Here is a 20801-nt window from a genome sequence, read left to right as displayed (position 1 = left end):
CTCCTCCAGGCGGGCACGTAAGCGGGCTCGTAAGGAAGTGGGCGGGGCTCCTGCGAAGGCCATGTTTGGGCCGGGCAGTGGGTCGGAAGTGGGTCGGAGGTGTGGCGGAAGTGGCTGGGGAGTGAAGCGACAGGGAGGGGGTGGTTCCCATTCGACCGCGTAGCCGGATGTTTGCCTGTCCTTGACAGGCGTGGCAGAGGGAGCGGTGCCCCACCACGGTGAGCTGCGGGGCGCGGGGTCTCCCTGGGAGGTGGTGGGGGAAGGAAAGGGACTGGCCTGGTCTTCTGAAGGGATGGGGATCCGGATGGGGAGGATCCGACCGGAACCGAGGAAGGGAGCAAGGGTGGAATGGGCCCTGGGAACCTGGCCTTCCTGCTGCGGGGATTCGGCCCGCCTCGAGGGTCTGAAGTGAGAGGACTTTGCTTCCTTGCTGCCTTCTTCCTGGCCTCCTCGCTCGCTGTCATTGAGCAAGCTCGTGGGAAGGGGAAGTCTCCCTGGTCCGATCTGGGGAAGAACTAAGACCAAGATATTTGGGGGAAGTATTCCACCTTTGCCACTTATTAGGCCACACTTTCATATCTATTTCTTAATCTGTGAAATGGGATAATTACACCCAATCTGGGTTTTGTAAACCATGAAGCTCTATGCAAATGTGATTGTAGTTAAAAGTTTTGTTGTTGTATTGTGGGATTTGCATTTTCACAATTCTGGAGCCCCAACTAGGAGGGCGATCCCCAGGCCAGAGAATACGATTTTAAGTTGTTATTTCAGTTGTCCATGGAGGAGATTAAAAGAGAAGCTTTACTTTGCCCTTTTGCAGAACTTTGAGAATCTCTTGAATGACAGTCCATTAGAGAAGTATTGAGGGATTGACCTGCACAAAGCGACCACCTTAAGGTAGACATGGATTAAAATCTTGACCTTGCTGTATGACCCTAAGCAACTTGCTTACTTTTTCTGGTCCTCGGTTTCTCAAACTGTAAAATGGGTTTAGTAATACATACCTCACTGGTGCTGTTGTGAAAAGATAATTTGTATCCAGTTCATGGTGGTTGGTTCCCTTTTCCTCTTAGGATACAAATTGATTTGTTCAGTCATTCAGCAAATGACTGAGCATCAGCTCTGTGCCAGATGTAATTTTGAGTAGGCAGGGTTTCTTAAACGGGAAAGAGGGCCTGTGAACCCCTTAAAATTTCATGCAAGATTTCATGCATGTGCTGATTTTTCTTAGGGAAAAAGTCCATAAATTTCTCCAGAATTTCAGAGAGCTCTAGGACTTCCCAAAGGTTAACACGCCTGCCTAAAGTGATTCTTGAAGATTATTGTAAAGGTAGAGATTTTACCAACTGAGAAGGGAAAAACTAATCTGACAATAAGGATTATTTTGCAGAGTGGAGCAGGACTTGTAAGTGACAGGAGTCTTAGGCAGCTAGGATGCTTCATTTCTACTACTTTATGTTACAATTGCCCTGCACTAGCTTCCCTCCCCCTCCCACTGAGTGGGAGCTGAGCTTCTGGGCTCACAGAGGGCAACAGCTGTGTGTTGGAGGGTAGTGAGGGAGACTAGGCTGGCTGGGAGGTGGAAACAACTGTGATTAGTTGGGCTGGAAAAGGAGTTTATGGGGTGGGGGAGGGGTCAGTTCTGGAAGAACTGACAAAATAGAAGAGTTACTGGAAGAGGTGGAGTTCAAGCTCATCTCCCTTTTAGAGAGTGTCCCTCTCCCTCCCTCACACATACTTCAACTCCCAGCTGTTCCTTCTAATCCCGTTGTTCACTTCAGCACAAGTAATTTAGAATGCTGGAGAATTATATTTCTGGGAGGAGCCTTCACTTCTGTAGATGAGGAAATTTAGGCCTAGATAGGAAAAGGACTTGCTCAGCATCTTTGCAACTCAGTCAGGACTATAATCCAGTCCTCCATGTATCTCATCCCATGTTTTTTTCACTGCATCAAGCACCCACTCTGTGCAGAAAGACTACTCTGGAACTGCTGTGGGCAGGGCAGAAGGAGCTCTTGGTGCCTGGGCAGTAACCAAAAAGAAGGGATGGAGAGAAGGCTCAGGCCTGGGGAGGGTTACTGTGAGCTAAATTCTGTCCCTGTTACCTGGCCAGGGGCCCCTTTGGGGGAGCCCTCACAGCTTCCTGGTTGAATATGGGGAGGAGCTTATAGCTGAATCAGGTGTGGATTTCTCAAGACTGAGGGCTGCTTGGAATGGGGAGCTGGGGTGAGGGGTACAGCAGCACTCGCTAGGAGATATGCATTCCCAAACAATAGAGAACGTCTTTCTCTGTGTTTGTGGTAGGGACTTGTATTTTGGTAGTGAGCAGTGAATAAGGGTAGCAGATAAGGCCAGAGGAGAGGAAGAGGAAGAAAAATAAGTGGGTTTTTTTGGGGTTTTTTTCTGGCTGTTTGGCGGCTCAGTTTTGGCTCAGGAGCTTCAAACAGCTTTTGCTGCTGAATCAGTGTGGTTGCCCTGGTGACAGTGTAGTTGTTGCTAGGTTGTTGCTAAGTAAGTAAGTAGGGAGCTGCCGGTTTGCCATCCGGATGGAGTCTTTGCTGTGATGTGCGCAGGCGGTTGTCACATCGCTCAGAGGTGTTCAGGATCTGGAGCTGGGCCCACAGTTCTCCTCTCTTCTCCCTACCCACGCCTGGGTCTTGTCTGTGCTCCTTATCTGCCCTGCTGATTCTGTGACCATATATGTCATTTTTTGAGGCCGCAGGAATGCACTGGACTTAGAGCAGCCTCTTTGGGGTTGGACGAGTGGGTTGAATTGAAACTCCCGCCCTCACACATATGGTGAGCTTGTGAAGGGAGAGGGATTGGCTTCCAGTTAGGGCTGAGGGCAGAAGGTGCCTCCTCCAGGCTGCACTCAGCCACATCCATGAGGCCACACCCCAGACCTGGGCAAACCCAGTTGCAGAGTTGGCTCCTCTCCCTCCCCGCATGCAACAGCTGTTGTTCTGTTTTCCACCTCCTGGATCTCTGGACTCTGGGTGTCATGGGCTTTCTCCTTGCCCACCTGTACCCCCCAGTCCTTAAGGTGGTCTGTTGATCTTTCCCACCTTGAAACTAGTGTCAGGAGCTCCCCCCAGAGTAGATTGGGCTTGGGAGCCTCCAGGAGCCTGCAGATTGTCACAGTGACTGGCAGGAAGATTCCATTTCCTGCTCCTCATTCCTGTCCTGGGGCAAACCCAGCTGGGCCCCTTGGCCATGGCCTTTTTTTTTTTAGGTCTTATGGTCTCTGGCTACCTCCTCTTCCCTGGGCCAGGAGTGACGGATGGAGTAGCCAGGGCCACAGCTGACCTTTTTCAGGCAGGGGTTTGGAGCAGCCCTGTGCTCCTTAGATTCTTGCAATATCTCTTCCCCATCACTGCTGGGGCCTGGGAAGCTTCTGTGCTCTATGACCCTGGAGGAGAGGGGCATGGCCCTTGAACCTCTGCAGTTGGGACTGCTCAACTGAACCAGCTGGGTGGTGGGCAGTGCAGGGCCTGGCACCGCTCTTCCTTATGCAGCTGGAGGGCCTGAAGGCAGGCACTGAGTTGTGCCATCCTGTGCCCCAGCTGCCTTTTCTGGCAACATGCCAGAAAAGTGTGGAGCCAGGAAAGCCAGGAGGAGCTACATGGAGCTCTTGGCAGGGATGAGGAATGTTGAGGAACAGGGACAAGGGAGCTTGGAGGAGGAAAGAGTGGGAGCAGGAGGGCTTGCTGTAGAAGTTATGGGTGAAAAGAGTGTGTCACTGACCTGCCAACTCCCTCCTGTCCCCCAGGGTTCTCTTCAGGTTCTGCAGCGTGAAGCTGTGGGGCAGAGGCTCGGCCATGGACCCACTCTCAGAGCTGCAGGACGACCTGACTTTGGATGACGCCAGCCAGGCTCTGAACCAGCTGAAGCTAGCCTCCATTGATGAGAAGAACTGGCCCTCAGACGAAATGCCCGACTTTCCCAAGTCAGGTGGGTACGGCTGGATCTCAGCAGCCATAAGCGCCTGAGAAGGGAAGACCCCCTTCCTGTGGAAGGAAGACCGCAGGAGGACAGGATGTGGGCAAACAGACCAGCCCCAGGGTGGGGCTGGGAGCACAAGCCTTACTGGGGGGAGGGCCAAAGAGCACGAATCTCAGGGAGAAAATTGTGCCAGACCCCCAGATGATCCCCTGACTTTGCTGTGTTCCTCAGATGACTCCAAAAGCAGCTCCCCGGAACCTGTCACACACCTGAAGTGGGATGACCCTTACTACGACATTGCCCGGCACCAGATTGTGGAGGTGGCAGGTGAGCACACCTAGCCTTGCACCTTTTCCCTCATAGTCTGCATCCCTGGCTTAAGGAAGCCAGGCCCTCCTGCCTTAGGGGAAGGGGCTGCAGGGGAGGGGCCGCTCTGACCCCTGACTCTGGGGCTATTGAGGCTCCATGTGTCATTCATTAAAAATACAGACTTGATTGTGATGGCCACTTGGTCTGTTCACCTGCAACCACAACCTGACCTGTGACCTCAGCATCTCCACTGGCAGATGGCATGTGGGAGGCACTGTGAAAGCCCTGGGTTTGATTTCCAGCTCTGCAGTCTGAGCTCATTCCTTCCTCACAGGGTTGCTGAGAGGATGACAATGGTGAACGTATATCAGGACCTAGCCCACAGCCAGAACGTAGTTGGCCCTCAATAAGTGTTCATTCATCTCCCTTCCCTTTGCCCTCAGGTCAGCTTTTCTTCCCCATCAGTTATTGGGGAGCAGGGAGGTGCCAGTCCCTCTGGGGAAACCGTACCTCCAAGGAAGTCTGGAATGGCAGAGCCTCCTTCCAGAAGTTAGGAGGCACATGACTCCTGGAGCATCAGGTTCCCCACAGATGTGCTACCCTGCTACGAATGAGCGCAGAGCCCCCCCTTGGGTCTTGGCCTCAGTGAGCTCCCGCCCTCCTGTTCATAATGCAGGACCCAGAAGCCTCCAGGAGCAAGGGAGGTAGCAGAGATGTTGATGACCTGGTTTCTGCCTATAGGGTCCTAGTGCTAGACGAAGAAATTGGAATTGTAGGATCCTTTGTCTCTTCTTCAGCTGTAAGTAAGGATGGCAGCACGGCCCTGAGGCATTGGGGTGGGCAAGGGGAGCCACGTAGCTTGTGGCCCCTGGAACCCTGAGTGGTGCTGGCTGAGGGGGCCCTGGAGGCATTCGGCCATAGGGAAACAGCAAGGAGCTCCGTCTCTCCTGAATGCTGGGCTCAGGGAGGGATGGGGCAGTTGAGAGGGTTGTTCCTAATGTCAAGGTGTTTCCTTGGCATCTGTGTTCCTGATGCCTGCCCTGGTCTGGATTGGAGGACTTGGCTATGGCCTCTGTCACCCCTACAGAAGCAAGGCTGAGAGTTCTTTTTTGGCCTGGTCCTGCCCTGAGTACAGGAGAGTCACCTGAAGGCTCAGAACTTTCCTCACTCCTAGAGATGGACCTGACTGGGGCATAGGGATGTCTGATGTGAAGGAGTCTCTCTGCTGACATCCTCCTGGCTATGTGGCCAAGTCACAAGGCAGAGCAGGGAAGACTGCCCCCATCCCCACCAGGTGACCCCTGCAAGCAGAGCTGCAATATGTTTCTGTCTCTCCAGGGTGCGATGAGCCTGAGGGGGCCCAGCCAGGTAGGTGTGTAGGTGTGTTCCTGGCTCTCTGTGCTTGGCCTCTCTGGGCTGTGGATCAAGAAGGGCTCTTGGTGGAGGCCAGGTGGATCCAGCTTAATTGCAGCCCCACTCCAGGGAGCTGGGAGCTGGGAGCTGGTGGCACTTGGGAGCTGGAAATAGCAGGGGATTTATGGGAGGTTTGACAGGGTGGGGACTGGGTGGGGAGCCCACACATCCAGAGCCCAAAGGGGAAGGAGCTCCAGGGGAGGGGGGGGTCTTGTCCATGGGGGTCGTGGGGCTGGCTGTAAGCAATGGCCGGGCTCGAGTGCTGGCTCAGGGCCCCTCTGGTGGGGTGTCCCCCATGTGTGTGCCTCTCTGACTGCTGAGAAGAGTTTGGATTGGCACTGCCAGAGCAAGAGTTGTTTGATGAGGCTATGGTGACTTCCTGGGAGGCCAGTTTCCTGGCCTTGGAAACCAGAGAAAGAGCCCACGTTAGAAGGGAGGATGTGTTATGTCCCCAACTCCTCTGTAGCCTCTGTTCTCCCTTGCTGGCAGTAGCTGTCATGCTCCACGGTCAAACCTGACTGGTCCACATGGGTTCTTTCCAGTGGTGTACTGGTAAAGGTTTAATAGTTTGCCCTCCAGAAAGAAAAAAAAGAAAAGGCTATTATTTGTATTATTTGTAACACGTGCAATTTCTAACTACAAATAGCAGATTTCTAGCTACCAACGATGATGTCAGCTGGCTTGCACTATTCCTGACAATTTCACATTTTAACCAATGTGCCCCAGCCCCCCACCTCCCATCTCCTTGGTTGGCCTGCTCTCAGGTCACGGGAGTGTGCTGGTCTGGCGGGTCCCAGAACGCCTGCTGGAGGAGCTGCTCTGTTGCTGATTAATACCCAGGTTCCCCTGGGAAGTTCCTGATCCGTATCTTGGGAATGCAGAGGTTTCATTCTCTGGCGGCTGGTCTTTTCCTGGTGCTTTCAACAAACACTGTGCCTCCTTTTTGAGCCCTCTCCCTCAGTGCTCTGGAGCCACCAGTGCTGCCCGCTCCTTCTTCCCCTTCTTTTTCCAGGGTAAATCTGTTTGAATCTTCTGAGATGAGGAGGGGACTCCCAGGCCTTTATACACATGCTTCTTGTAGGAGCCGTTACCCTGCCTGCTGGCAAATGCCCGAGCCACTCAAGGACTTGGGCAATGGGACTCCACTCCAGGGAGGAGAGGACAGGCTAAGCCCTGGGGTTGCCCATGTCTCGTTCTTTGCTAGTCTGGGAGTCTTGCCATCCAGTCCCTCTCTGAGCCCCCTCCTTTGTCCCCCATCCCCATCCTGACTTTACTTGGCATGCATTTATAAAACACCTACTCTGGGAACAAGTCCAGTACTCAGCACTGAGGATTTTTTTTTTTAATATTTATTTATGCCTGTGTCAGGTCTTAGTTGAAGCACGCGGGATCTTTCATTGAGGCACGTGGGCTTCTCTCTAGTTGTGGCGCATGGGCTGCAGAGCATGTGGGCTGTGTAGTTTGTGGCATGCAGGCTCTCTAGTTGAAGTGCGCGAGCTCAGTAGTTGTGGCGCGTGGGCTTAGTTGCCCAGTGGCATGTGGGATCTTAGTTCCCCGACCAGGGATCGAACCCGCATCCCCTGCATTGGAAGGTGGATTCTTAACCACTGGACCACCAGGGAAGTCCCCAGCATTGAGGATTCATTGAGGAACAATGCACATTCCCTCCTTCAAGGAGCATACAGTCCAGAGAAGCAGTTCTTGAAACTGGTCAGGAGTCCTCCTTGAAAATATGAAAGGTGTGGACCTCTTCCCCAGAAAACACGTGCATGTGCTTGTAATATTTTTTATATAACATCATGACATTGGTGGATGCCCATTGATGGAAACCTGGTTGAGAACCCAATTTCCTGTTTACAAGTTGCTGGGGCAGCTGAGCGGTGGAACTACAGGCCTCTGGCCTCTCACCTCAGTTGCTTGCTTAACCAGTTACCAGCTCTTTAAATACCAGAGCCTTGTGAGCTCAGACTTTCTGCTCTGCCTAAGTCCTCAAATCTGCCGGCCAATGAGGGCTGCCTTACTGTTGGAGGGCAGTGATGAAGAGAATCTTTTAGAATCCTCCATGCTCCTCCCAGTGTTTTCCGCTATACCCTGGGCGTTTCCTCTGCTTAGAGGGGAGTAGACAGATGATGTCCCTCCGCCCCACAGGCTCATAATAGAAGACCCAGGGGTTTCTGAAGCTCCAGATTGTCCACGAGGGTGGGCTGGGCAGTCTAATCCTTCATCCCTGCCCACTGCCAGTCTGCTCTTTCTCCTGTCAAAGCCTATGGGAAGTGAATCAGAGCAGGCCGCAGAGCCACCCCCAACTGGCCTGGAAGGAACCCAGAGCCTCAGGATCTGGTCCAGGGTGTGGAGGGGAACAGGTGACACCTGGTCTTTCAAAATAGACCTGCTGCTGGATGGAGCTGCACCATCTCCTCCTCAGACATACCTGCAGAGGGTTCTCTGCTTGTTAAGTTTGGAGAAATTCTGCCCCAGGTTTTGGGAAACTGTCCAAAGCAGTCTCATATCCCACATAACATGGTGAGCAAACTCAGAAATAGAACCGTGCATACCGTGTAATGCCGACCTGTGACAGGCTACCAGCGTTTATTGAATACCTGTCACGTTGCTGGGCTCTGGACCATCTGGACATTTAAAGATGGACAAGACAGTCCCTGTCTTTGAGCAGCTCACAGCCACTAGAGGAGACAGACACATAAATAGTTATACAGGAGAGTCAGTGTTGTGACAGAGACGGGTGATGGTTCATGCTGGGAGCTATGAAACGGGACAGCTAACCTGCCTGCGGGGAGGAGGAGGGGACACAGGCTTCTGGGAGATTATGCCTGGGATGAGTCTTAAGGATTCAAAGGAGTTAGCCTAGAGGAGGGGAGCAGAATTGCCTAGAGGAAGTCTGTCTGGCATGAGAGACAGAGGCTAAAGCCACCTGCTGCGGACTGGGCCGAAGGTGTGCGTGGTGTGAGCCTGCAGAGGGGGTTGGCGGGGCCAAGCCTCAAAGTCCTGTGAGCCTTTCTAAGGGGCTTTTGTACAGCTTGGGGTGGGGTTCAGGAAGAAAGAAGTCAAGGCAGGAGAGTCAAGGGCAGGTAGATGTTTCTAATTCTCCAAGGCTAGAAGCTGGGGCAGTTTAGAAAGGAGGACGGAGCCTCTCTCTGGGCTTGGTGGGCCAGGCCTCAGACCCTGACCCAGGAAATTCTTGGAGGGTCCTGACTAGGACCTTTGGCTAGGGCCAGCAGAGACTAGGCAGTGTTCTGGGTGGAGATGGAATCACTGGAGGGGTTGATCCAGAGGCTGGACACAGTGGGAGACTGCTGGGAGTGAGGCAATAGCTCAGGCCAGAGCACCAGGCTGCGCCACCAGCAGGGACTGGGGCCATGCTGCCCACATTCCAGAAGCCTTCCTCAGCCCCTCCAATGAGTCTTGCCCCAGCCCTTGAGAAAAGGGTCAGAGCCTTGGCAACCACTTTGGAAAAGCACTGAGTCCTGGGTTAAGTCACTCACTGACCAAGAAGGATCATCAAGATCATGGTTTATTTAACATGGAGAAGACACTCAGCAAGTTGTTGGGGAATCCCTGAATCCTCAGAGGTAGAAGGAGGACAGACTGTGTGGGCTGTGTAAGTGGTCTTTTTATTTGCCTGTGAAGCAGTGGGGATTAGGCAAGAATGACTCTGGAGAGGTGTGAGGGTAAAGATAAAGGGAAGGGCCCTGGGACATGGGGGAGTGGGGACCAGGCCTTGTCCCCATCGAGCTGTGCTTAGAGTCCCTGGTTCACACTGACCCTGGAAGAGCATCTCACCTTGGGAGGCTGTGGCATATGTCTCAGGAGCTCCCCAGCTTCATGACAAAGCCAGATGGTCAGACCATGAAATAGTGACTAGTTTTGGACAGACATCCCTCAGTGGTTACACTCAAATGAGCACCTTCCCAAAGTGTTACAAACTCCTCTCTACTCCATGTTTTTTAGAGTATCCTTAATGAGAAAGGAATGATTTTTAGAAATGTCCAGAGGTCAATCAACTGTGGCAAATAATTCTGGCAGTAAAATCAGAAAGTGTTGTTAGTAGTCAAAAACAAGACATGACTGTTAAGTAATCAGACTGATTTCCTCACTGGCCTCAGGCTTTCTGAGAAGGTAGCTTCAAGAAGTTTTTCAAATACAGGCTGCTTAGAGGAGATGCTTCTGGAATAGGTGTGGAGTTTTAAGATGATGTACGGCAAGGTAACAGTTGCTTTGGTGGGTGTGACTTTTTTTGTTTTCTTAGTTATGGTGAAATTTATATAACATAAAATTAACCATTTTAGGGGCTTCCCTGGTGGCGCAGTGGTTAAGAATCCGCCTGCCAATGCAGGGGACACGGGTTCAAGCCCTGGCCTGGGAAGATCCCACATGCCACGGAGCAACTAAGCCCGTGTGCCACAACTACTGAGCCTGTGCTCTAGAGCCTGCGAGCCACAACTACTGAGCCTGCGTGCCGCAACTACTGAAGCCCACGCGCCTAGAGCCCATGCTCCGCAACAAGACAAGCCACCACAATAAGAAGCCTGCACACCGCAACGAAGAGTAGCCCCCGCTCACCGCAGCAAGAGAAAGCCCGTGCACAGCAACAAAGACCCAACACAGCCACAAAAAAAAAAAAAAAAATTAACCATTTTAAAGTGTATACTTTGGTGGTATTTAGTACATTCACAATGTTGAACAACCACCATCTCTATCTAGTTCCATCATTTCATCCATTTCATCCATAGTTTCACCCATACCAACCCCCATAACCATAAGCATCAATCCCTATTCTCCCTCCCTCCCAGCACCTATAACCACTAATTTGCTTTCTGTTGTTACAGATTTACCTATATAGCTCATATAAATGGAACCAAACAATATGTAGCCTTTTATGTCCAGCTTCTTTCACTTAGCATCATGTTTTCAAGGTTCATTCACAATGTAGCGTGTATCAGTACTCCATTCCTTTTTATAGCCAATAGTCCATTGCATGGATACACCACAGTTTCTTCATCTACCCATCCATTGATGGACATTTGGGTTGTTTCCACCAGGCATGACTTTTTAAGAAGTCATGTTATTTTTTTGTGCCCCAGCTCTGTAGCCCTGAGACCACCTGTCCCTCTTTCTTCAGTGACACACCCTTGAGTGCAGGCACCTGCCCAGAGGTCTGTCCGCATGGGCCACTCTGGCCCCAACGCTAAATGGTACAGTCTCCAGGCCTGGCCCCTTTCAGATCCTCACCTGACTTCTCTTGGCTTATTGTTCACCCACTGTGCTCCACCTTTCTCCACACCTAGGAGATGACAAGTATGGGCGGAAGATCATTGTGTTTAGTGCCTGCCGAATGCCCCCGAGCCACCAGCTGGACCATAGCAAGCTCCTGGGGTGAGTACCCATGGGGAAGTGATGGAACCTGTGCTCAGATCCCCACTACGGCCTGGAGCCATTTTCCTTACTGTCCCTTCCTGCCCCGGGGGTACCAAGCCACCTCCCTCAAGGCCTCCCCTCTTCTCCTGAGGGATATTGGGAGCGCTGGGCTAGGTGTCAGATCTGGTTTCTAGTCCTGGAAACCATCTGTGTGACCTTGGAAAGTGTGTTCATCTCTTTAAGCCTCTTTTTCTTCACTCTTCTTGGGGAATAATAATACAGCCCTTGTTCCTCATGGGAGTGAGATACTGCATTTGAAAATGCTTTGAAAAGTAAAATACCATCCAAATGTGAGGACTGATTATGATAACGATATGGTGCACTTCTGAGGCAGTTGCAGTTGTTCATCATTTACATGAATAATTAGTGTTATTTTGTGCCAAATCTGGTGCCAGCAACTTCTGTACCTATCCAGGTTCTAATAGCTAAATACAGGTAATAGCTCTGTTTGGTCTAGAAATCTGATGCAAGTCCAAAGGCTGATTGAAAGCAGGAGTTTGACAGACTGTTCTGATAAGTGTTCATCGTTGAGCCACCACTAGGCCAGTGCTGGGTCCACAGCAGGTGCGGGATCCCTGGAGGCAGAGCCATAACTGACTTCCTCCTGAGGCTCCTCAGTGTGTGTACAGTTTCCATCTTGCACTCCTTTCCTGACACTTTAAAGCACTTCCTGCAATTGCAAATGTCTGCCCCGCCCTTACCAGCTCTTTGGGATCCTGAATGGTTGTGTGTGTGGAGGGGCTGTTGTGGGGTTGGGGACAGTCCGGGGCTACAGCAACAGAAGGGGAGGGCCTGACTGCAGAGCCCGTGCAGTCCTGTGAGCCAGGGCCAGGCCCAAGTCTCTCCAGCTTTGTGTGAATGCTTTCTCTCTGGTCTCCTGAGCCCTCCTCCCACTGCTCCTCCACCGTGCAGGCAGGCAGAGCCTGCTCCAGGCCCGTCACGTGGCCCAGCCAGGAACAGACCAAGAAGCCCAGCCTGAGGGTGGCTGAGTCACCTGTCCCCCTTTCTGGGTTTATTGTCACAGTATTTGACAAGGCAGGTGACAGACTCCTGGCCAGATTATGGGCTGAGTGGGAGGAGGTCAGAGGAGGTGGATGGGAAAGCACCCAGCTTTCAGGAGAGAGCGTGCTGAGCAAGGCAGCCTCCACTCTGGGGCTTCGTCTGCCTTCGGGAAGCCCCCTGTCACCCATCCTGTCCATCCTCCACTCCTTCCCAGCGGGATCTCCCCGCCACCACCTGGCCGGGCAGGGAGGTGCTTTCATCATGCATCAGTCCTGTCATCTTGTTTTCAGTCAGATTATCTCAGACTTGGCTTTTCCCAGCTGTCCTGCCAGATCTGGGGGGTTGAAATAGAAAGTACCTGAAGCTTGGATGCAGAAGACCAGTTAAACTTCAACTCTGCCTCTTACCAGCTGTGTGCTTGGGGTCAGGTCTCCCCTGAGCCCTGTGAAATGCCATTGTATTCATTTGTAAAGTACCACGGATTTCAAGAGTGTAGAACAATGTAGATGGCTATTAAGAAGAGCACAGACAGCAATAAATAACGTCTCCCATAACCCACCACCCAGAGAGAAAACCACTGTTAACAGTTTAGTGTATTCACTTCCCATTTTTTCTATAACATATACAGAACTCTATAGTCAGTTTTGTATCTTACATAATGTTTTTATATTCTGAGCATTAAACATTCTTCAAGGATATCCTTTCAAAAAATTTTGACATATGTGTATCCAGAAAAGTGAACACATTATGTATACTACTTGATGAATTTTCAAAAACGAAATACACCCATGTCATCCACACCTACAAACTTCCCTTTGCTCTTCCAGGCAGTACCCCAAAGGGTAACCACTGTTCTCACATCCAACTTCACAGACTGGTTCTGTCTGCAGAAACATCCTGTGAGGTATTCTATTTATAGATCTCCTGTAATTTATTTAACCAACATTCTGTTCTTGGACACTTACTTTGCTGCTCATTTTTCCCCCCATTATAAAACAGGCTATAATGAACAGCCTTTTACAAAAACATTTCTGTTCATCTTTGATTAGTTCCTTGGGATAAATTCCTGGACATATTTTTATCAGGTCAGAGTATGAACATTTTATAGCTTCTGATAAACATCAGTTTATTGACCTCCAAAAGGTCATAACATTCATCAAAGGATGAGTGTATTTTCACTACAACTTTTGCTATTTTATTTATTTATTTTTTGCGTGGCATGCGGGATCTTAGTTCCCCAACCAGGGATCGAACTCATGCCCCCTGCAGTGGAAGCGCAGAGTCTTAACTGCTGGACCACCAGGGAAGTCCCTAACTTTTGCTATTTTATAGTTGCAAAATGCCATCCTTTTATGTGACAGCTCTTTTCAAACTGCAAAGTGCTCAATGTGTGTAAGGGGTAAATTACTGTATAGTGATAATGATGGGAATCAAGATAATAAATCCAGCATAAGACACCTCACATGTCCGCCAGTGCTGGCACCCATGGACCAATGTTTAGGTTAGCCTCTCTGGGATAGGTCAGGTTGTGTCTGGGCACTTAGTCACATCCTTGGGCACTTCCCAAGGCTCCTTCCCGGGCTTCCCTGGTGGCTCAGTGGTTAAGAATCCACCTGCCAGTGCAGGGGGCACGGGTTGGAGCCCTGGTCCAGGAAGATCCCACATGCCGCAGAGCAACTAAGCCTGTGCGCCACAACTACTGAGCCTGCACTGTAGAGCCCGCGAGCCACAACTACTGAGCCCATGTGCCACAACTGCTGAAGCCCACGAGCCACAACTACTGAGCCCGTGAGCCACAACTACTGAAGCCTGCGCGCCTAGAGCCCATGCTCTGCAACAAGAAAAGCCACCGCAATGAGAAGCCCACACACCGCAGTGAAGAGTAGCCCCCACTCACTGCAACTAGAGAAAGCCAGCGCACAAAAATGAAGACCCAACACAGCCAAAAATAAATTAACTAATTAAATAAATTTAAACAAAAGCCGTCAGATTTCTAATTAATAACTGTAAGCTTTCCAAATCATTAAAAAAAATAAAAACGCTCCTTCCCTCCTTTCCCTCCTCCCCTCCTTTCCCTCCTCCCCTTGGAAGCCCTTAGCATTCCTGCATGCCCAGCCTCCCAGCCTGGAGTGGTGTTCCTGCTGGGGCCTGGGAGCTGTTGGCCAACCAGAAAGAGGGTTTTCCACTGGGCTCCTCCCCTTTCTGGAATTCATGTTCACTCAATTCATACTTCTCCACCTCAGGTGGGCCCAACACCCGTATGTGTGTTTGTGTTGGGTGGTAGGTATTGTGTTGTGAGCATAGGGAACTTGAGGTGTGGGTCTTTGGTCCACAGAACGTCCAGTGACTGGAGCAGGGGAGGGGACCCTCTGACCACCCTGATCCCCTTTCGTGGGCACAGTGTTCTACAGACAGCGCTGGGAGTGTAAAAGGCAGAGCTGTCCCATGATCAACAAGGCGAAACTTGGAGTTAGTTCACCTCCAGTCTCCACCACAAGCTGTGTGACCTCAGAGAAGCACTTGACCTCTCTCAGCCTCACTGCCCTCGCTCGTAAGAAGGGGATAGTATTGGCCTCCATTATAATGAGGAAGGCACGAGATGTTGCATACAAAGTGCTTGGTAGACACTAAGAGCTTAATACTGGTAAATGGTGACTGTCATCATTACTGTTGACTCAGGGCAATCCTGTGAGTGAAATGTTATTCCCATTTTTACTGCAGGTATGTGAGATGGCTCCAGTTAGAGTCCTGGTCTCCTGACTCCTAGTCAGTGCTCAAACCTGAGAGCTGCTGTTGTTCTTATTATTCCTCCACGCAGCCCAGCCACTACCTCGTTCCTCCTCCACCCCAACATGGTGACTGATTATGCAGCCAGAACAGACAGGGCAGGAGAGGGGCTGGCGGAGGCAGGAGGAGGGGATTCCTGGGGCACTGGTTCTGTCTTAATGGGGCCCCACTTGCATACAGGGCAGGCCTGAGTGGGGCTCATCTCTTACAGATACCTGAAGCACACCCTGGACCAGTATGTGGAGAGCGACTACACGCTGCTCTACCTGCACCATGGCCTGACCAGCGACAACAAGCCCTCCCTCAGCTGGCTCCGGGACGCCTACCGGGAGTTTGACCGCAAGTGGGTTAGGGCCTCGGAGGAGCTCCAGGGCCCGGGGTCCAGCAGCTCTGCCGGGTTCTGGGCTGCCCTCTGCTTGGGCAGGAACGTATTCCATGCCGGGGGAGGCGGGTCCCCCCTACCTGGGTCAACTAAACACAAAGAGTCTCAAGTTGGAATGGCCTGGGCTTCAATCCCAGTTTCTCTACTTACTCGCTCTGTGACCTTTCATCTTACTTAACCTCTCTGAGCCCGTTTCCTAATCTGTAAAATAGGGCAACAATGGCACTTACCTCGAAGGCTTACTGTGAGTCATCAAATCAGTAACTGTACATTAAGAGCTTAGCTCTGTGCCTCTCCTACCATGCCCACTCCTGAGTTCCCCGTTCTGCCTCTGCAGGTACAAGAAGAATATCAAGGCTCTGTACATCGTGCACCCCACCATGTTCATCAAGACCCTGCTCATCCTCTTCAAGCCCATCATTAGGTGAGTGGGCCCAGGGCGGGGCACTCGTCTCTTGTGCTTCCCCTTGAACTGTGAAGCAGATACCTGAGGAAGCCAAGCATCCTGGGGACCGACCACTTTGGGGCTAGGCCTCAGTCTGATCTGGGTGGGCTGCTGAGGAGAAAGTGGAGGCTTGCTGAAGCGGGCCTACCCTGGACCCATACCCTTTCTTCCATCGGCAGCTTCAAGTTTGGGCAGAAGATCTTCTATGTGAATTACCTGAGTGAGCTGAGCGAGCATGTGAAGCTGGAGCAACTGGGGATCCCTCGCCAAGTGCTCAAGTGAGACCGCGGTGGGGGCTGTGTGTGCCCACAGGGCACACTGTCCACATATATCATGTTTGTGGGGGTAGGATGTGCCGGCCAAGGGGAGAAGCAGCCTTGACAGCGCCAGGATACACAGGGGAAGCAGATGTGATGAGTAAGGGGCAGCACATGGGGTCAGAGCAAGTCCAGATCCCGTATCTGTCACTGAAAAGCTCTGTAACTGAATCTCTTTAAAGTCTTCACTTCTGTGTAAAGCTGGGTGGGTGGGAGGACTGAATGAGGTTATCCACGTAAGATAGCACAGTAAGTGCCTGACAAACAAGAGGTGCCACAGTGACTGCAGAGCCAGGTGGGGGCCCTGACCCTCCCCGCTGCTTCCCCAGGTATGATGACTTCCTCAAATCCACCCAGAAGAGCCCCGCGACAGCCCCCAAGCCCATGCCGCCGCGGCCCCCTCTGCCCAACCAGCAGTTCGGGGTCTCCTTGCAGCAGTGAGTATGCGAAAGGTGGGCGGGGCTGGCACCTGGGGACCAGGAGGACTGCAGACCCGTCACTGCGTTGTGCCCACAGCCTCCGGGAGAAGAACCCAGAGCAGGAGCCCATTCCGCTCGTGCTGCGGGAGACCGTTGCCTACCTACAGGCCCACGGTGAGTGCCAGGGAGCCCTCTCCCATCGGGAAGCTGCTGGGCAGGGCTGGGCAAGGTCCCACGTGCGCCAGCACCCACACTGACCCTGACCGGGACCCCAAGACACAGAATGGGTGGGGAGTCCGCACGTTGCCCCAGAGCTCTGAGACTCACCAGGCCCCACTGTTTCCCAGCTCTCACCACTGAGGGGATTTTCCGGAGGTCGGCCAACACCCAAGTTGTACGGGAAGTGCAACAGAAGTACAACATGGGTGAGTGGCCCCAGGGATGTGTCGAAGCCCAGAGGGCCAGTACAGATCATGCGCGTGCACACGTGTGTGTGTGTGTGTGTGTGTGTGTGTGTGTGTGAGTTTTCTGTGGCATTTGGTATAATTACATGGGTCTCACTCCTGCCTGGTTGTCCCAGGCCTACTTTCTCATAGGTCAGTCTTCTGGAGCCTGGGTTCAGGGTCATTCAGAGGCGAGGAATAACTGTGGTGTGTGCTCGGGGGCCCCACTCCCCAGATGGCCTGACCCTGTGCCCCCTGTCCCAGTGGGAGGAGGAGGCTTGTGGCCAAGGGTGAAGTCAGGCTGTGGGGCCTGCTTGGCCTCCGGATTGGCTGCTGGTCTCCAGGCTCGGCCCAGCTCCTCCCCTCCCCACCCCCCAGGGCTGCCTGTGGACTTCGACCAGTACAATGAGTTGCACCTGCCAGCGGTCATTCTCAAGACCTTCCTCCGGGAGCTTCCTGAGCCCCTGCTCACCTTTGACCTCTACTCCCACGTTGTGGGCTTCCTCAGTGAGTGCCCCTCTCCCCCTTCTCCAGCTTCTTCAGGGTGGGGTTGCAGCTGAACTCAGAGCAGGTGGGTTTGGCCTGTCCTTCAAGGAAAGTCTGGTTGGGTCTTCCCCCTAGCCTCATGACAGGGCTTCCCGAACCAGTCCAGCCATGGGCCCCTGTGACCTGGGCCCCCCTTCCTCATAGACATTGATGAGAGCCAGAGAGTGGAGGCCACGCTGCAGGCCTTCCAGATGCTGCCCGAGGAGAACTACCTGGTGCTGCGTTTCCTCACTGCCTTCCTGGTGCAGGTGAGACCTCAGCCTGGGCCTCTACCACTTACCTGGAGGAGAGAGGGAGGAGGAGTTGCCGTGGCTGCTGCTCCTGGGTGTGGTTGCCAGGCGTGGGAGGCGGCGTCTTTGGCTTCCTGCTGCAGCCCCCTGATTCCTTCCACAGATTTCTGCCCTCTGTGACCAGAACAAGATGACCAACACTAACCTGGCTGTTGTCTTCGGCCCTAACCTGCTGTGGGCCAAGGATGCTGCCATCACCCTCAAGGCCATTAATCCCATCAATACCTTCACCAAGTTCCTCCTGGATCATCAAGGGGAGCTGTTTCAGCCCTGACTCCAAGGGGCTCTGAGCCCAGCCCCTGCCCCACCCGCCCCCTTCTCTGATAGCCCCGGTTTGGACTCTTCCTCTTGGCTTCAGCCTTACGGGAGCCCAGGGCTCCTGCCCAGAAAGGGGCTGTGAGCCCCCTGGAGACAGAAGCTGGAGCCAGCCAACTGGACAGCTCCTCCTCCCCTCCTGTCCAGCCCACCTCACCGGCCCCAGGGGCCTCGCTGTAACCACAAGACGTTTTTCTTCGCCTTATACTTCTCACTGCCTCTTTGGATCCCTGGCTTCTGCCGGGCTCTGCAGAGCTGGCCTTGGCTCTTCAGGCAGGAGGACTGGCCCCAGCAACTGCTTGCTTATCTGCTTTCTCCTGCCTCTTCCCCTGGCAACTGGAGATGCCAAAATCACTGCCGGCTGGGCTGGTAGCTGGGGCTGGTCCTCCCCTTCCCGACTGCTGGGGAATGAAAGGCTGAGCTGGCCTGGGCTGGCCCTGCTGTGACTCCTTCCTGTCTGGGTGAAGGCCTGGTTGCAAGCACCCTGTTCCTGTCCTCCCCTCTGGTGGCTCAGCCTCTGGCATTTACACAGTTAACGAATGACAGCCTGGAGTCCTATGTCTGCCTTCTCTTCCACACATCCTGGGTCAGCCTTTCCCAAGTGGTACTGCCCCCAGGGTGTCTTAGCCCCCTGGTTCTGCCAGGACTGGCAGCTTGGATGACAGGGCTGAGTCCCAGCATCCATTCAAAATAGACACCCCACTCTCACCCCTGAGAGCCTCCTAGTGTCTGGTCAGACCACTGACAACCAGTCCCCGCCCACTCCACCCCCCATGCCTTGCCTCCCCTCCCTTCCTACTTGGACAGATCCTTAGGCACGTCTGTTGTGGAGTCACACCGGTCCCTGCTCTGGCCAGGGGTGACTCAGTGCCTCAGGATCTGGGGTGGCTCCTTCCTCCAGTTTTGGACTCCTGGAGGGGCTGGGTAGAGATTTTGCTAATTAGATTGGCCCCTGCCAGGTAAGTTCTAGCAACCTCCCCTTGGACTCTGATGATGATGGATATCCCTCTTTCCAGCTGTCCCTTCCTGGTGAACCACCTTCCTGCAGCCCTGGCCAGAGCCTGTACTGTGGCGGCCCTCACTGACCAGTCCTGCCTCATCTGCGAGCCGGGTGTGGCCTGGGCCTGACCTCACTGGGCTCTTTTCCCAGGACACTAGCATGTCAGGAGTCCCAAGGCCTGGTGTGGCTGCTATCAGTCCCTGTGTCTCCAGGCCAGGCCCAGGCTTCTGATTTCTGCCTGCCTTCCTTTGTATCAGGTGTTGCTCAGAGCCCCATTTACTGGGGAGCCTCGTGGGTCTATTTGGTCTCTCCCCTATCCACCCCCAACTGGTCTTTACCTGGGGGTGGGGGGACTTGTACAGTGAATCAAGTATTCACATTCACAATGACTTCCTTGGCACCAATCATGTATTTCACCTTTGCACTTTTTATACTTCAATAAAAATGGAGATGGAAAACTGCCCATCTGGCTGATAAGGAAGTGGGCGTGGAGGCTCATAACTGGGTGGGAGGTGTGGTATGGCTGCGGAAGAAGAGCAGATAGGGGCTTCAGGAAGTCCCCTCCCCAGTCAATCTGACCCCTTCCTCATCCTGCTTACTTGTGAGCCGGTATGAAGCCAGCTTTCTGACCATATTCCAGGCTTAGAAGTGTGAACAGTCCCCTTCCTTTTTGCACCTATACATTCCAACTGGCCACCAAGTGCTATATCCTAAAACCAGGACCTCTCTCCCCCAAACAGAGCAGACTGTGGTGGACCACAGCACAAGCTTTAGAGTGAGACCAGGGCTTGAATCCTAGTTCCATCACTCACAACCAGCTCTAACTGGTAATTGTCATGTAACTGGTCCCACGTCCGAGACTGTTGCTTCATTTCTCTGAAGATCAGACACACAGTCATCCCTATGTGTGGGGGACTGGTTCCAGCCACCCGACCCCGTGACACCAAAATCCAAGGATGCTCAAGTCCCTTCTATCAAGTGGTGTAGTATCTGCAATATAACCTACACACATCCTCTTTACATCATTTCTAGATTACTTATAATACCTAATACAATGTAAATGCCATGTAAATAGTTGCCAGCATGCAGCAAATTCAAGTTTTGCTTTTTGGAACTTCCTGGAATTTTTTTTTCCAAATATTTTTCTATCCAAGGTTGGGGGAACTCTCGGGTGTGGAACCCACAGATGCGAGGGCCGACCGTAACGTATACACTACATAACAGAATGAGTGCCCAGTGGGAACCAGAATGATGGTCATTTCACAGAGGAATGAAGTGATAGTCCCAACCTTGTACAGCCGCCAGGGTTGGAACCCTCATCTCCCAGCCATTCCGGCCCTCCCCACCCCGCCCCTCAGCCTGAGAGCCTTGGCTGTTTCCACCTGCCACCTAGTCACGTGGAGGCTATGAAAGATCCAGCTTTCCTCTTTCGAGCAGTTTTGCTTTGCTTTAAAGGTTAATGTGGTAAAATTTACGTTACATGTATTTCACTACAATTGAAAAACTAAAATGGTTTGTCACAGGGAGGGCAGGCCAGAATTCCACTTGGCACACTGGTCAAGTTCCAGCTGTCTGCTGCTTGCCTGCTGACTGCAATTAGGAGGCTATGATGGCCTCAGGCAGGCCTGTTCTTTTTTTCTCCTCATTGCTTGTTGGGGCTGGGGAAGCCAGGCCAGAGCTGCAGGATCATGACAATGGTTATAAACACGGGCACTGAGCTCCAGGAAGCCAGTCCGCCTGCACAACTGTGACCTTCGT

General features: G+C 52.6%; 1 protein-coding gene across 3 annotated transcripts; it reads left to right on the top strand.

The window, feature by feature from the left end:
- The first annotated feature begins 127 nt into the window (after nucleotides 1-127).
- On the top strand, nucleotides 128-19501 carry ARHGAP1 (Rho GTPase activating protein 1). Of its 3 annotated transcripts, none has more exons than XM_082659417.1 (14): nucleotides 175-218; nucleotides 821-897; nucleotides 3770-3951; nucleotides 4174-4269; nucleotides 10968-11055; nucleotides 15098-15229; nucleotides 15606-15692; nucleotides 15893-15991; nucleotides 16360-16467; nucleotides 16547-16623; nucleotides 16797-16874; nucleotides 17271-17399; nucleotides 17583-17686; nucleotides 17832-19501. In XM_082659417.1, exons 3-14 carry the CDS (start codon nucleotides 3819-3821, stop codon nucleotides 18000-18002), a joined length of 1302 nt encoding a protein of 433 aa, XP_082515543.1. In that variant the 5' UTR covers nucleotides 175-218; nucleotides 821-897; nucleotides 3770-3818; the 3' UTR covers nucleotides 18003-19501. The 3 variants fall into 3 exon arrangements, with proteins under 3 accessions (XP_082515542.1, XP_082515543.1, XP_082515544.1); XM_082659418.1 differs by lacking the exon at nucleotides 175-218 and adding an exon at nucleotides 325-408; XM_082659416.1 differs by lacking the exon at nucleotides 821-897 and having other exon boundaries at nucleotides 128-218.
- Nucleotides 19502-20801: the final 1300 nt, after the last annotated feature.

The sequence above is a fragment of the Grampus griseus genome (genome assembly GCF_964374135.1).
Source record: "Grampus griseus genome assembly, chromosome: 8".
Lineage (NCBI taxonomy): Eukaryota > Metazoa > Chordata > Mammalia > Artiodactyla > Delphinidae > Grampus > Grampus griseus.
This window is presented reverse-complemented; position numbering and strand designations above follow the sequence as displayed.